A 12,812-nucleotide genomic window follows, 5' to 3' on the forward strand; every position below is an offset into this window, starting at 1 on the left:
TTGTTGTCGTTGGGTAGCTATCATCTTAATGTATTCTCCAAGTTAAAATGTCTCCTAGAAAGCTGTCATGAACAACTTACAACTTCTCTTTCTAAAGTAAAAATTCCCATAGAAGCTAGACCGAAATATACAAGTTACAACCTTCTTTTCCAAGGTCAGATGTCCCATTGAAGACCGACATGTACAATAACCAAGGACAGATGGATTTTCTACCCCAGGAATAGATTACCTTAGCTGTATTTGGCAAAACTTTAAGGAATTTTGGGTCCTCAATACTCTACAACTTCATACTTTTTTTTGGCCTTTTTAACTTGTTCGATTCGAGCGTCACTGATGAGTCTTTTGTAGACGAAACGCGCGTATGGCGTACAACATTTCAAGCTGGTATCTATGATGAGTTTATTCTTATATCTAAAGCTTTTTTATTCACTAATTATAATGAATTCGTAAAGAAATATTGTCATAACTGATTTTGTGTGGAAAATTCTTAATTACTAACTTGCTTTGAAATGACTCACATTGTCAATTTGTCGTACTTCATCGAAACTAATATATACTTTGTTCGTAAACAAATTCTTTTTACTATTCAACATTGAGCTTAATTAAATTTGAAACTTTAAGGTTAATTCATGATTGAAATTTAAAGTTAATTTAAAACATCAAATTATCTTCTGATTTTTTTTCTTTTTCTCGACATTTTCCAAGGTTACATGGTATCATTTGCTCGAAACTTTCACTTGAATTGAAGAAATAAATCTGAATTGTAAAATGAAACCACAGTCTTGTTACGTAATCTAGAAGTCAGTTAATGCGCACTTCTCGCGAGAATCAATGAACCCTACTTGGCAATACATGTATCACAGTTAAATGAGATATATAATTAAAATGCTGTAGTTTGTATACGCCTTAATGACAATTTGGCGATAGGGAAAATTTAACTTTTTATAATGCATTAAACTGGTGACAGGGTTTTCTGAATACTCAATTCTTCAATTATGCATTACTCAAAGTGTTTGCTATGGAAGGCAAATGTACTACCTTTTTAAAACCTGATGAATTACATTGATATTGAAAAAAAAACACAAACAGCTTGAGATATGAGAAGTATATGGACCAATATATTTAAATATATGTCTTATACATGTGTTATGCTATCATTCATAATATTATACAGAAAAAAAAAGCAGTACGTAAAGCCCCGGATGTTAGATAAGTTAAGCTATATATTACAGCGCAAACGACATAACTTTGCTATTTAAAATTTCTATCTCTCTATTATACTTTTTAAGATGCTAGGCAAAAATGTAAACAAAAAAAAGAAAATTCGTCTTTAAAGGACAATAACTTCAATAAGGAGTCGACAAATGATTCGGTTATGAATACTTATATTTAAACCTTGTCTTGCTGATTTTTTTAGCTAAGTTTTTTATCTATCTATTATAGTTTTCAAGATAAAAGGCAAAAATGCAAAAAATCGGAAGAAACGCCATTAAAGGGCAAAATCTTCAAAGGTCAATAAGGTGTCGACTGACGATTTCGATCATATGACTTATTTGTAGATCTTGTCTTACTGATCATTTTTGCAGTTTAAAATTTCTGTCTATCAGTTACAATATTCGAGATAATACGCAAACCTGAAATAAGAAATCGTTTAAAGGCAATAATTTCTATAAGAAGACGTCTGACAGTTTTAATGTCATAGACATTATGTAGATCTCATCATTCTGAACATTTTACCTCAGTCAAATTTTCTCTTACTACAAAGATTTTCAAGATAACAGACAGACATTGGAATTTTAATGATTGTTTGGTTAAATATGACCCAGTACAGTTTCAGAGAAGTGGATCTTTGTAATAGTAAACGTACAACGAACACCAAGTGATGGCAAAAACTCACACTGGGCCTTAGGGTTAAGTAAGCTAAAAAGAAGACCATTTCAAACATTTAGAAAAACTATCAATCTGTCTTACAAAAATCCTTAATCCATATATTTCTCTGATTACCAATGGATCATATAGTGATCTAGTAACGGACTTGGTACACAAAGCTTCAGCCAAAAGAAAAAAAAAAACTATCGGATGATGAAAGAATCGTGAACAAAGATACCTCTTGGTATATTCATACCCATATTTCCTACAGAAATTCTTAGTCTAAAGCCAATGGTTTATTTTGTCATTTGGCTTTAACCTTTGAATCATGGCATCAGCCAGTCCAAAAATTTTTGACAGGTTCGTCAAGTGATAACTGATGGTTTCAGATAGGTATGTAATTAACGACTTTAAGAAGAGAGGATCTGGATGGGGTTTACATAGAACAATGGGCCATTTCTGCAGAAAAGTCAGAACTTTAGAAAAATAAGCCAAAATAACCTGAGCTTAAATTTTAAAGAATACAGAAATGAAGCCCCCACCCCTTTCCAGATCATCATTAAGGGTAATTCAAATCTTCTGGTAAGTACCTACGTTGTTCTTATCTATTCTATTTGTGCAAGACCACGTGTGTTGTACTTACATTGTTCATATCTATTCCGTTTGTGTAAGACCATGTATGTTGGAAGGATTCTTGTAACCGGGTGGCTAGGTTTTTAGGTAGATGATGAAAGCCAATGAATTCTTTGATACTCTGGACTTTCTCATGGAACTCATCAGATCCCTGGTATACCCGTAACATAATGGAGGAAACGTTACCGAATATAGCAGCGCTCAGTAATGCTGAAACAAGTAAATGTACAGTAATTACTACACGTTAGTCTCTTATTTACTGTTGCAAATTATTATATAACTATTCAAACAGGTAAGGCCAATTCCCTTTGCATTTATTTCATTCAAGGACCATTGTCAATTCAAGAGTTGTCCAATGTTATCGTACATTCACAGTATAACAATTTCATAAAAGGCATATGATTGATTACTTAAAAGTTCTAAATATAGATGACCATGTCTAAAATGGCTGAAGATAGCCAAAAACCTCAAATTTGACACATTTTACCATTTTTTTGAGTATTTCGTTCACTAATTAATGAGAAGTACATTCTTAACCGAATCCAAAATTCTGTTGAGAGAAAATCTTCTTATTGTCCTTGTGATGCACATGATAATGTGATATGAAAGTAAACTCTGCTTTGTACTAGAACGACACGCGGAGACGGATTCTAACGTGCTAGTTCACAAGGTATTAGTCCGCAGGAAGACATGTCACCTTACTTGGTCACATCATTTTGACTGCGAGCCGACTAGTCTTTGCTCTAACTCCTAAATGCCGCGTGCTTAGCGGAGAAGCAGCAAATACCAATTCTAAAGTCTTTGGTTTGACCCGGCCGGGTTTCGTACCAACTATCTCCCGCACTTGAGGCGGACATACTACCACGAGACCCTCGGGACGGTCCAAAGTGTAAAATAAATTGAGGTAGTTGTCGATCTGTTTATACTTTTTATTGACCTTACTGTGGATTACCAAAAAACTATTCGTTTATACCACTACTTAAAATTGAGAATGGAAATGGGGAATGTGTCAGCAGAAGGTCACCAACAGGTCTTCAATGCAGCGAGAAATTCCCGCACCCGGAAGCGTCCTTCAGCTGGCCCCTAAACAAAAATATATACTAGTTGAGTGATAATGAACGCCATACTAAACTCCAAATTGTACACAAGAAACTAAAATTAAAAATAATACAAGTCTAACAAAGGCTAGAGGCTCCTGACTTGGGACAGGTGCAAAAATGCCTGTAATTTTAAAAATCGACATCATAATTTAGAGTAACGATCAGACGTGTTCTAATAAAACTGACAGTAATTACTCCTTTCACTGATATTGGAAACGAATCTTTACAGGCTAGACATACTCACAACAAAGTTTAGCATGTTTATATCCTTTAATTAATTGTTAGATGTGAGACATTGGAACTCGCAATATAATTACAATTCTCGGACGTATAAAAACATACTATTTGTATTGAATTCAGAAATACAATACGGTTGTTCGTCAAATCTTTCAATAACTTTGTATTTTACTTGTCGAAAATGTCATGAATTAGAAAGGCGTAAAAACTTAAGTGAGATATCAAATAAGAAAATGCGAATGAACCGGATATTTTGAAGTGCGAAAACGTCTTCAAAGGGTAATTGTTATTCGATCAATAATATAGGAAACGCTTGTCATCGTTGTAGTGGTAAACATTCTTGTGGTCAATAGTGCTATTTAATACATTTCTTTATTACATGTAAACAGTTTAATGTTTTGCTATAAGGAGATATACAATTAGTGCGTATTTTGTGAAGTGTCCTAAACGATAAAAAAGTACATTTTTGTTTATTTAATTTTTACGCAATGTCGTAATATCATTAGGGTCAAAGCAATGATGTCAACAAATATAACCCAATAAAACCAAACAATGTTTTCTGAATTAAGTTGGGTTTCCATTTCATGTACCAAAAAGTCGCAGCAGGATAGATATCATAAATTTGGACTACATGAAAAAACTTAACTGTTTTCTGCTCTTTGGTCGGATTGTTGTCTCTTTGACACATTCCCCGTTTCCATTCTCGATTTTATAAAGTAGTGTGTGTCTTTACGAAGTCAGTTTAACTTTGTTGTTCTTTGTTGTTTGTCGCTAGTAGATGTGTTAGTTGAAAATCGTTACTAGTAGGATACAATTTACTGTAGTTTCAGATATTTTTTGTTAATTACCATGTTTACGTAGGCATCTTTTGCTTACTTTTCATATACATTTTAAAACAGGTTTGATAAAACCATATTGATATAAAATAAGGAGACAAAATGTGAACAATTAAAAATAAAAATTCAACGGCCTGATTTATGCTAAAACTATTAGCGAAAAGCAAATATGGCAAATTTCAACAAACAAAAAAAAATCCCACTAGATTTCAGACTACTGGATTGTTACAGACACACAAAAAAGTGGTTGCGTTCAACATGGAGTGCTAAACTTTCTCCTAACTTGGAACATAAGAACACACTGTAGAGGGCTTTAATCTCATTAGATCGGTACTAAACACGAAAATATGTAACTTTGGTGTATAGTTGTCTCATTGGCAATCATACCACTTATCCTTATCTTTAAACAGAAAGACAAACGAGATACAGTACCGATGAGTACTCACAGTTACTGAAAGCTAGTTTAAGAGCCTTGGTCAACTAATAAATACAATGGAAAAAAGGATATGGCATATCAATTCATGACACAAAATTCCTAAACGCATATCAAAAAAGCAAAGCAAAAGCCTATTATAACTAATGTTCTTCATCTCAAAATCACAGTAAGGTCTTCGACATCAATTAAAAACTCTCCCCTCACTGAAATTTCAGGACGGCCTTAATGACCGGTTTTAAAATAAGCCTTTTCTAGATGTCGATCAAGCTTCAACTTTGTATTTCAGAACACAGCTAACGGGTAAATCAACACATTTTCATTATATCTGGCAAAGAATTAACACAAAAACTATCATAAATTGACCGACAATCTGAATAGAATTTTCAAGTTCATTATCTGATTTTTATATTGCCTTACTTTTCGCCTATCGTGCGTGTTTCTGTTGACCGTTATCAATTAATAAATGTTTTTCGGTCTTGTGATCCTTGTCTGCATGGCTATTCAGACAGTAAAAAAGCGTATCATCATATCTTGTAAAACACATGCTAAAGAAGACGACTAAGACGGCTGTGGTGATCATTCAAAGTGATTTAAAGGACAGGGTAAGATTTGACATTTTAATAATAGTTTAGCAGAGCCTGCATATGGAGAATGACATCTCCAAGTTGATACGATATGCTAGAGCTTGCATTTCCTATCCTAAATTTTTTCGTTGATAGTGGGTTGCTGCTTACAAGGAGGCTATTAAAACACAAGTTACAAGTGGTGAAGTTGAAATCATTCCCTCGAAAATTTTACGGACGCCATCACGAGTTGGTTGACCGTTTTGGAATATCTGTTTCACAGAATGAAGACGGATATGTTCCAATTGTCGTTACCACAATCCAGTCCTCTTTCCCCCGAATTGACAAACCAAATTAGACCAAATGACCGGGTTTGTACTTACGTCAGCAACACGAAAGGTGCCACATTTGGAGCAGTTTATGGTTACATATTTCTGAAGCAACTGAGATCACCCTATTTTTTGTGGGGTTCGTGTTTCTCAGTCTTTAGTTTTGTATACAGTTATAAGTCCTTTGATCGTTTTTCGTTTTTTTGCCATGACATTGTCAATATGTTTTCAACTTATAAGTTTGAATAGTCCTTTAGTATTTTTTGCCTCTCATTTAGGTCTTTTGATTGGATTGCTTTTAAAAGATTTATTATAGTTGTTGTTCCGCACGATTCTGACTATGTGAGACCATACTAAAGATTTCTACATCCAACTTTAACAGTTCCATTTACAAACAAGTGTTGTCGGATTAATAAATAAAATTAAGTTTGTTTTAATTAATCATACTTACAACCAAGTAACATTGCAAAAATAGCAAATATTTTCTCTGCGTTAGTAACGGGAGCAATGTTGCCAAATCCAATACTTGTCAATGTCGTAAAAGTAAAATACAAAGCGGTGATATATTTTGACCTGATAGTAGGCCCACTTAGTGTATCATTAGCCATGTACGGCCTTTTACATTGTTTTGCCAAGACATCCAACCAACTGATCTCAGCAACAAGAGTTGGACGTTCGAAGTACGCAATTGCATAGAAAATACAGGCTAACCAATGTGCTATAAGGGTGAAGGACACCATCAGTAACATCAAAACGGCAGCTCCATATTCGGCAAATTGTTCGATTCTGCGCAGTACACGGAGGAGACGTAGAAGTCTAGCAAGTTTTAAAAATCCCGCTATTGTCATTGTCTGAAATAAATAAATTTGAAAGCATTGTTAAAAAATATAAAACTGTGCATATTTATAAAAATTTGATTGTTTGGATTGGATGCTTTCAAGTTATAATCTTTTTTTTCTTTTTTTTTTTTTTTTTTTTTTTTGGGGGGGGGGGTCTTTTTTGTCTTTGTCTTGTGCTTTGTTAGGTGGTAGGAAGGTTAAAATCGTTAACTACTTTGTCATCGATCATGATTCGAAAACAAAACATTACGTTACGTATATTTATTTCTTATTAACAAATCGGTCCCCTTACGGCATTTATATTTATTATTTGTTAGTATGGTAATATTATCTTCACTGTAACTATGTATATGGTTTATGAGAATAAAGATCATTCATTCTTATTCCTTATAAACAAATCGGTCCCCTTACGGCACATAATTAATTAAAATAACGCTTTACAAAAAAAAAATAATATTATTTTAACTAATAATAAACCCATATAATTTTATCTATTTTTCCATTTGAACAAATCGTACAGAAAGAAAACTCGTCGACAAAACCAAACATATCACCATGTATCTCCTAAATGATATATAATTGTTTGGATTGTGTTAATCAAAGTAGAACGGGTGTGTTTTTCTGAGCCTGCCTTTAGGGTATTTTGCAAAAAAACTTTTTTGGTTTTAAAAATATTTTACCGAGTATCATTCATTATACAACAGAAACATCTAAAACTTGAAATTAAAAAATAAACTATCAAAAAATTAAATTCATTAAGTGTATTGAAATTTTCAGAAAAAAATCCTTTTAAATCAAGGGCAGATAAGTATATTGACTTTGGTAGGACACTTTGTTTTTTTTCTTATTTTTCAAGAAAATAAGGCCAGTGACCCTTATTTTAATTTGATATTTCGGAAGAATTTATGAAAAGCAATTCTCTCATTGAATTTTAACCAATTCTATCGTTTTATGTTTCTTCAATTAAGAAAAAAATAAGTTTCCCCTATATAAACCGTATAAAATAACTGTTATAATTCGTTAATTTCAATGTATTTCAACGAAAAAAACAAGGTCCGTGACCACCAGTTTTCATATTGAAATTTGAAAGAATGTAAACCCAGAAGGCTTTTACAGAAGTTTAAGAAAAATCTATCGTTGAACATTTAGATACCTCAGCTACCTTAATGTCATAATGTTGTTTATTCCAATAATACTCCAAACTTGTGTTCACTATAGTTGTTAGATAATCGTGGTCGGGTACAAACGAACATAAAAACTATTTAATTTAATCTTTAGAATAATTTTAAAGGTACATTTGAATTTGATTATAAGTATGTCTCAAATTGTTACATGATTCAAAGTAAAACATTATATACTGATTTGATGTTGGCGTAACAACTCAATTGAACACGAATTACTTTAATATTAAAAATGGCCGTGTTGAAAGCCTCGCTGTGACTTTGAGATGAAGAACAACAAAAAAAAAAGCGCCGTTCCTTTGCTTTCTGTGTTTTTTCCTGTACATGTACTAATTTTGTGTCATGGATGGATACCCCATAGTTTTTCTTTTCTATTTCATCACAATGAATGCCATGTGTATTCTAAAAATTAAAAATGAGATTTTTTTTTAAATATGAAAATAAGAAGATATGGTATGATTGCCAATGAGACAACTCTCCACCAGAGACAAAATGTCGTAGAAGGTTAGCAACTATAGGTCACACTACAAACTCTGTATGTTTTACTTACTTTCTGGCTTGTAGGTTTTGAACATTTGACGCGAAAGCGACAAAAATACAAACAAACATATTAACTATATGCGTATAGTTTTCTCAATTGAATTGTTTCATATTTTTCAAGTTGGGGCCTTTTATAACCGACTATACGGTATGAGTTTTTCTCATCGTTGAAGGTCGTACGGTTGCCTATAATTGCTTACATCCACTTTATATGAACTTTTGTGGATATATGTCTCATTGGCAAGCATGCCTCATCTCCTTATTTTCATATATTCGAATACCTTTTCATACGAAATCGATCTGTTTTCGAGGGTTAATATTTACCTGACTATTTCCAGAACCAAACAACAAAAGATCAAATGGAATGGCTGCTATGGTGTCTATCACAAACCATCCTTTAACATAATTTTTAGCTATTTTCTTAGCATCTATCACAACTTCACCATTATGTAAATAAGTCGTTCTAAAATTTATCACAATATCAGCTATAAACATTAGATCTACTATCAAATCAATTAGCACTAATGGATCGGCTTTCGTATTTTCGTCACTTTGGGAACGAGTCCAAGAGTTCCGATTTAGTCTCATCCGAGTCTCATCTTCGTTTAACAAGAATGCGACAACATAAGGAGTAAATACTGCAGTGTACAGGACTAATATCAATACGATCCAATCCCAAACAGCTTTGAATGGTGAATAATGAAGTATAATAAATTTGGCGGGTTGCTGTCGTTGCATTTTGCTGACTGGTACCTGTTCCAGAAAATTGAAATCTTCACTTGTTGTTTCCTTATCACGGTCTGTCTGAAATAAATAAAAATAGTTCTCTTAAATTAAGAAAATCATAACAGTATGCTCAAAACACATCTTTTGTCAACTTATCACGGTCTAAAATCTAGAAATCATTATAAAATGCTAAAGTATCTCTCTGTAATCTTATCAAAGTCTGAAATCAGTTTTATTTTCAATTCAGGAAATCATTATATATAAAAGAAGAAAATGTGGTATAATTACCAATGCAACAAATCTCCACCAGAGAACACATGTCATAGAAGTTAATACAACTATAGGTCACCATACGGCCTTCAACAATGAGCAAAACCCATACCGCATAGTCAGCGATAGAAGGCCCCGAAATGACAAGTGTAAAACAATTCAAACGAGAAAACTAACGGCCTAATTTATGAGAAAACAATGAACGAAATACAAATATGATATACAGTAACAAACGACAGCCACTGAATTACAGGACCCTGACTTGGGACAGGCACATACAGAATGTGGCGGGGTTAAACATGTTAGCGAGCGCCCAACCCTCCCATTAACCTGGTACAGTGGTGTAACAGTACAGCATATGAACAAACTGTAAAACATCAGTTGAAAAAGGATTTACTCATCTGATCCATACAAAGCAAAAAAAAAAAACAAAAAAAAAAAAAACAATTAACCAAAACATAGAAAAAGTAACTTGAACACTTTTGTACCACTGCATTTGAATATACCAAAGAACATAAGTCACAAAACACAGGTTATAGTTTCTTTTCTCGTCACTCTTTCTGGTTGTGAGATCGTTGAATTTATTTTACAAATCTTCTTTTGAACAAACTCTAGATATGTCAATAAATTACTGACAAGAAAGTATAGTACAATTTTGTCGCGAGAACGATATGTAAAAAAGTAATTTATTTTTGTTTACCTCTAAACAGAAGATGCCCTTTCAATGGTTTTCCAAACGCAGTGAAATATTTATAAAAATCATGTACAAGCATAAAAAGTACAAAAGCAGTAGTTTAATTTGTGTCAATTGTACTGACGAAGTATGATCAAACCAAAAACATAAAGAACAAAATCGCAAAGGAATGATGACGTCAAAGGTCCTGTATCAGAACGTATTTGGAAATACCCCCCCTCCCCCCTTTCCCCCCCCCAAAAAAAAGAAGAAGAAAACACCAAAAATGTACAAATAAAGAAATAACGGAAAGATAAACTGAAAGAATGTTAGAGAAAACTGGACACCGTACCGAACAGACAAATTTATACGTCTTTGAAACTGTTCAAATAATCTCAGGTAAAATTGTGTTAACCATTACTTAACTTTATCTGATCTGTTCAGATTACCGTTGGTTTAAATGCTTTTTGTATTTGGTGAAAACAAAACTTTTACTCCTGAAACTTTACCATGTGCACTTGAATCTCTACAATGCAATTATGCACCTGGTGCAGCACATTATAAGACTGGTGTTTTTATGTGTTATGAGATTTTATATTACAACTACGGTCAGTGCCACTACTGCTAAACTTGGTTCCTTTGGTTCCATCAAACTAGACAAGTAATCAGTGTTTTTAGTACTGACATGATTTCGACGTGATCGTTTCGTTTTATTTACGTAGGTATACATAATCGACAGAAGTATTTCGATAAATTGTCTCAACAAAAAAAAAACCTTAAACAATTTTTGCATAAGCTACAGTGTTATAAACACCTTTTATGATCGAAAGTTAGTTCATGTGCTCCTGTTATAAGTCTGCTTCCCCATCCCCTCGCATTTTATGTGTGTGTCCTTCGTAATTTTACGATAATTTACAAAATACAACATAACAACTAAAGAAAGTAATGAATAGAATTGATAATTAGTCAAATTAAAAACGCCGGGCATAATATTCAATAAAACACAGCTATCTTTGTCCTTTAATTGGCGATAACCAACATTTAATCATATTTGTGTAATTCAATAATCGCAACATGATACTAGATAGAATCTTGTCTAGTCAGAGCAAAATGTAAATAGAAGTAACAGATAGCTTTGTCTACTGCAGTCCTCAGTGTATTGACAGTCCGCTTATGTCAACAATAAAAACATATGGCGTAGTCTGTTGTTATCCCTAGCGTGTTGAAAATCCGTTTATGTCACCAATAAAAAGTAAAGTTCATAGCAATCTATCAACAATAGCACCATCTGTTGCATGCAATTTTTAATTGAATGTGATTGAATGTACTCTTAATGTCTTTTCTGGACATGAAAACGGTTTGTGTGTATTGTAATAGTCATTATACAGCAGTTGTGACGGATTGTTATTTGAGCGTAGAATGCGAATTGTAGTGCAATTTGATGACATGTAAACATGAACGTTTAAAACATAAATGTACTACAGTCAACTAAACTGCGTCAAAGATGTCTGAAGAATTTTTACTGTATTCGATAGGACGATTACACGATTCAATACAAAACATAATGATAAAAGAAACCAGAGATTTGCCTAATCTAGAATAAAATAGTTTATGTCTACCAAATATGATCCTTGCATGCATAGATGAATTACGCACATTGTTCAAAGATGAATTTTACAGAATGTTTTTGTTTTTGAATACTATATATATCCTGACTTTAAAAAAAGAGGCGAACGATATAAAAGAGAGAATCAAAACTCATAGGTTAATTGGAGACCGATAGAATCATGGCAAAATACCAAACATGATTAAAAGATAAACACCGGTCTACAAAACACTACATATTAAACTAAACACTGAACAAGACGAACCCCATCAGAAACCGGAGTGAATCTTATGAGACCTGGAAAGGAAGACAAGTCATACTCCACATGTGGGCGCATTAGCTACATATGTGTATGGAAATACACATATAGTGTATACTGACACGATGGAAGGGAAAAAAGCCAAACTCAATATGAAAATATAAAAAAAGTATTTTCTATTTAGATTACAACTAATGTCACAAAACCACTACATAAAATTGAGAATGGAAATGGGGAATGTGTCAAAGAGACAACAACCAGACCAAAGAGCAGAAAACAGCAGAAGGCCACCAATGGGTATTCAACACAGGAGAAAATCCCGCACCCGGAGGCGGGCTTCAGTTAGCCTCTAAACAAAAATGTGTACTAGTTCAGTGAAAATGAACGTCACACTAAACTCCAAAACATATAAATGAACTAAAATTAAAAAAACATACAAGACTAACAAAGGCCAGAGGCTCCTGACTTGGGACAGGCGCGAAAATGCAGAGGGGTTAAACATGTTTTGCGAGATCTCAACCCTCCCCTATACCTCTAGCTAATGTAGAATAAACAAACACACAGCAATACGCACAGTAAAATTCAATTCAAAAGAAGTCCGAGTCCGATGTCAGAGGTAACAAAAGAAACTAAGAAAAATGACAATGATACATCAATTAACAAAGGACTACTAGCAGTTACTGACATGCCAACTCCAGACCTCAATTAAACTGAT

The 12,812-nt window shown here is 33.3% G+C and overlaps 1 protein-coding gene across 2 annotated transcripts in view; it reads right to left on the bottom strand.

The window, feature by feature from the left end:
• LOC127722151 (potassium voltage-gated channel subfamily H member 7-like) overlaps positions 1-12,812 on the bottom strand; it is a 194,527-nt gene that overhangs the window by 29,282 nt on the left and 152,433 nt on the right. For both annotated transcript variants that reach the window (XM_052229007.1, XM_052229008.1), the window contains exons 3-5: positions 8,888-9,367; positions 6,455-6,854; positions 2,513-2,712 (exon numbers count right to left, since the gene is read on the bottom strand). In XM_052229007.1, coding sequence (XP_052084967.1) covers positions 2,513-2,712; positions 6,455-6,854; positions 8,888-9,367 — 1,080 coding nt within the window. The remainder of the gene's footprint in view (positions 1-2,512; positions 2,713-6,454; positions 6,855-8,887; positions 9,368-12,812) is intronic.

The sequence above is a fragment of the Mytilus californianus genome, unplaced genomic scaffold, assembly GCF_021869535.1.
Source record: "Mytilus californianus isolate M0D057914Y unplaced genomic scaffold, xbMytCali1.0.p SCAF_12, whole genome shotgun sequence".
Lineage (NCBI taxonomy): Eukaryota > Metazoa > Mollusca > Bivalvia > Mytilida > Mytilidae > Mytilus > Mytilus californianus.